This window comes from Gekko japonicus, unplaced genomic scaffold (assembly GCF_001447785.1).
Source record: "Gekko japonicus isolate JY-2015 unplaced genomic scaffold, Gekko_japonicus_V1.1 scaffold4199, whole genome shotgun sequence".
NCBI classification, from domain to species: domain Eukaryota; kingdom Metazoa; phylum Chordata; class Lepidosauria; order Squamata; family Gekkonidae; genus Gekko; species Gekko japonicus.
Window position 1 is genome coordinate 67,323 of NW_015173263.1, and position 4,114 is coordinate 71,436.

General features: G+C 46.6%; 1 protein-coding gene across 1 annotated transcript in view; it reads right to left on the reverse strand.

Annotated features, from left to right (window-relative positions):
* The window catches only part of LOC107120168 (perilipin-3-like), a 22,117-nt gene extending 18,913 nt beyond the window's left edge, over window positions 1-3,204 (reverse strand). The window contains exons 1-3 of the mRNA XM_015422814.1: window positions 3,168-3,204; window positions 2,741-2,820; window positions 344-496 (exon numbers count right to left, since the gene is read on the reverse strand). Of these exons, the coding sequence (XP_015278300.1) occupies window positions 344-496; window positions 2,741-2,820; window positions 3,168-3,204 (270 nt within the window). The remainder of the gene's footprint in view (window positions 1-343; window positions 497-2,740; window positions 2,821-3,167) is intronic.
* Window positions 3,205-4,114: the final 910 nt, after the last annotated feature.

The window sequence follows — 4,114 nt, forward strand, 5'->3', positions numbered from 1 at the left end:
AGGAGGAGGAGGAGGAGGAGGAGGAGGAGGAGAAGTTTTATACCCTCACATTCCCTTCCTCTTCCTACAACAAACACCCTGTGAGGCAGGTGGGTCTGAGAGAGTTCTGAGAGAACTGCTCTTGAGAGAAAAGTGACTGGCCCAAGGTCACCAGCAGGCTTCATGTGGAGGAGGAGTAGGAAATCAAACCCAGTTCTCCAGATTAGAGTCTGCTGCTCTTAACCACTGCACCACGCTGGTTCTCCATGCCACACTCAAAGGCCAGCTCTCTCTCTTTCTCTCTCTCTCTGTTTTACTCACTCTGAGGCTCAAAAGTTGTCAAGATTGGCTGCACCCTACTGACTGCGACTCCAGTGAGGGACTTCACGCCTTTCTCTGCTCCGTTGCACACCGACTGAAGGCAGGAGTTCTTCCTTTTGATGGAGGTGTAGTTTGCAGAAACCAAGTCGCAGATGGAGGTAACCAACGGAAGGCTGCCGACTCTCTTTAAGACATTCTGATTTTTAAAAAAAAGCAAGGAAAGAATCGCATCAACCAAATATTTGCTGTCTGGTTAAGTTGCAGCGTTGACACTGGAGCGGAAATACCTGCTCAGTCTATCTTTCGCAGCCAAATGAGAGGCAGAGGGGGAAATCCTTCTTTTAAAGGTCTTCATGGCTGGGACCCAGGTGCCTGAAGGACCACCTCTCTTTGTATGGATGAATGAACGATTGTATGAATGAATGAACGAACACACACACTGGCTAAGATCACAGCAGCAGGTCTGTCTTGCTGTGCCAAGTGAGGACACTGGGAGCCAAAAGCAGGATATGCCATGGTGCAGTGTTCCTTCTAAGCTGAGTTACTGCGAGCTAGCTCACAGTTTTTTAGCCTCCGGCTCACACATTTTTGTCTTAGCTCAGGAAGGATGGCTCCAGAGCAAACTAATTTTTGCAGTGGCTACGTTGCTGGCTCACAACTTTAATGCCCGTAGCTCACTAAGCAGAATTTTTGCTCACAAGACTCCACAGCTTAGAGGGAGCATTGCCTGTGAGGTGGGTGGGGCTGAGAGAACTCTGGCACAAACTGCTCTTTTTCAAGGACAGCTGTGCCAGAGCTTGTGACTGACCCGAGGTCACATCAGCAGGTGCAAGTGGAGGAGTGGGGAATCAAACCCGGTTCTCCCAGATTAGAGTCCGCGCACTTAACCGCTACACCAAACTGGAGAGGGGCTGTGGCTCAGTGGTAGAGCATGTGTTTGGCATGCAGAAGGTCCCAGGTTCAAACCCTGGCATCTCCAGTGGAAAGGATCAGGTAGGAGGTGATGTGAAAGACCTCTGCCTGAGACCCTGGACTACTGAGTAGAAAATACTGACTTTGAGGACTGAGGGTCTGATTCTGTGTAAGGCTGCTTCGTGGGTTCATGTTCTTCCAGAAAATGTTCAGAACGCGAAACCTTTTGAATTCCAGAAAAAGCTGTAACACATCCCTTTTTGCAGGGGGATGTTTAAGAAACTAGGTTTTCTAGGTTGTATTCTAGAGATGTATACAAAGGTGTTCCTTTGGATGTGTGTTTCTTGCTTTTATCTTTACTACTAAACTGGTTGGAGACTGCTGAAAAGCAGCACAGAAATATTTCAAATGGGGGGGGGAAGAATCCACATGTATTGTGAATTGATTTGCTGTCTTGATTCAGTCATAATGCAAAACCGGAGTTTAGCTGTAACTATGGCTGTGATCACACACAGAATTAGCCATGCCATAGGCGTGAATGCCGGGAGGATTTTAAGGTTGCGATCAGACGCAAGCATCTGGGAAGCGTCCTGCACCCGTGGGCAACTCGTTTTGCTCTGCCGCATAAATGGAGTAAAAAAACACTAGGGAAAGTCCGGTAGCAAACGGGTTTGCTACAGGCCAGGAATGGACTTTCCCTGTGTGATTGCGCCAGTGCGCTCTCCTCATGGCGTCGGGATGGTCGGATCGGGCCATCCTGACTCCATGCCGTTGTTTTTCCCCCCATTTCAGTATGTGCATCATCACATTAGGGAGCACTCAGTGTGGAGATGTGGATCATTGATCCCCCGTTGAAGTGCACCGGAAACACGCGGCAACCCCCCCCCCCGATTCGGCCACACAACTGTGGGTCAAATTACTCCGGAGCAAATAGCCTCACTTCCCCGCCGCGTTATCTTGCGCGTGTGACCGCCACCTATGATGAGTTTGTGAGCCTGGGATTAATTTGCTGAGGATCATTTCAATCCTGATTTGCTTCGACAAATGTTGGTTTCATCACTCCGTTTCATGCCTCCATACCCACGGAGGGCCCCTCGGCCCTTCCACGGCTTCACTGACAAGACATTAAGACTCAATAAGTGCTGAAGGTGAAATAAGAGATTAAAAATTCATTTTCTTCCAGGCCACCCCCCAGGCCAGACCCCACAACTATATTATAAACTTTAAATATATATATACCCTTTGTGGTACCCCACTTCCCTGGCTGCCCTAAGCACGTGCTCATTTTGCTTAATGGTTAATCCAGGGCTGCCCAGAAGATTTTCTTAAGGATTTGTATGCCCAGCATTTCATAGGATTCCTCTTCTTCAGCTTCTCAGCATGTTATGTTGACACGGATGAAGACAGGAAGCTCAGTTTGGGCAGGGATGTGTCAGATAGTTTTTGGCTGTGAAAGGCCTACCCAACAAACACAACAAAGCCAATCAACTCCCAGGGGGAAACAGAGCATACAAAGAAGCTTCCTTACCTCATCTTGAAGGCTTTCTTCAGAGGTCTCAGAGGACGTGGTGGTTGGTTCTGGGGTGGACATGGTGGCTTTGCTGGTAACTGGAAGGGAAGAAAGAGGAAGATGGCGGCTTAATGACCACAAATGGGCCCACTGTAATTATCACACCACTCTTCCAGGGAACTTAGAGTAAGGTATATGCTTCTCTCCTCCTCCCTTTTATCCTCACGGCAACTCTGTGAGCTATTAGGCTGAGAGAGAATAGCCCACAGTCACACAATCAGGGCCCTGCGGGACCTCTTACAGTTCCACAGGGCCTGCAAAACGGAGCTCTTCCACCAGGCCTTTGATTAGGAGCCGCTTCCAGCAACCGAACTGTGGTAAGGCCCTCCATACCATCACCAGCAGCCTGTGACAGTTTCTATAAATGGTCTGACAAGCTGCTTACCAACTCGGACTGTACTCTTTTGTGACCATTCCACCATGGCCTACTGGGATTTCTATGTAAGACCACAGTGCCACTAGCACTTTATTTAGTTATTGTGTATTTTTATGATGTTTACAATTTGTGTTTTAATGTATTTTAACTTTTAATGTAAGCCGCCCTGAGCCTGCCTTGGCGGGTAGGGCGGGATATAAATTGAATTAATTAATTAATTAATTAGTTTTATCACTGAACAGGGATATGAACTGAGACACACACGGACCCGGCCTAGTTGAGCTCTACGCCAAATGGGTTCTCTTCCTCCGTGGCAAAAACAGACATTGAAATCCTTGCTGGGTTGTATCCAGATTCTTTTTAAATTCTTTATGTGATTCTTTTTAAAATACTGTCATCTTCAAGCACAAAAAAGAGTGAACAAAAATAATGAACACAATGGCAGTTTCTTAATCAGAGGAAGAAGAAAAACAGACAGAAAGGGCAGATAAAAGTGTGTGTGTTATGTCTGTGTGGTGTGTGTATGCTGGGGAGGCTTTTATCTAAGAACATGTCATCTGGCATTCTTTGTGATTCGCAAACATCACATGAAGAAACATTTAATCGGCTTATGGGAGAGGCCTGCTTCTGAAAACATGCTGAAATGTGGCCATTGAACCAAACAGGTCTCAGATAAGAGGCTGATGTTGTTGTGTAATTAGGCAAAAATAACTTTTCTAGTGCTACTGTGACGCATGGATTCTACCTTTCTTCCCTCTGAATGATGAAAGGGGAAACACAGCTTTTCCATGGCAACACATGCAATCACCCTGGCAAAGCAAATTATTCTGAAGAATGAAAAATCTCATCCCTAATTAAAAACAGTCTAGTAATCAACTCTTGCCAGATTCGTATTATTTGCCGCAAAAAAACCCTTTCCCTTTTTCTCTTCCCTTCAACCTTCCATCCTGTGGGTA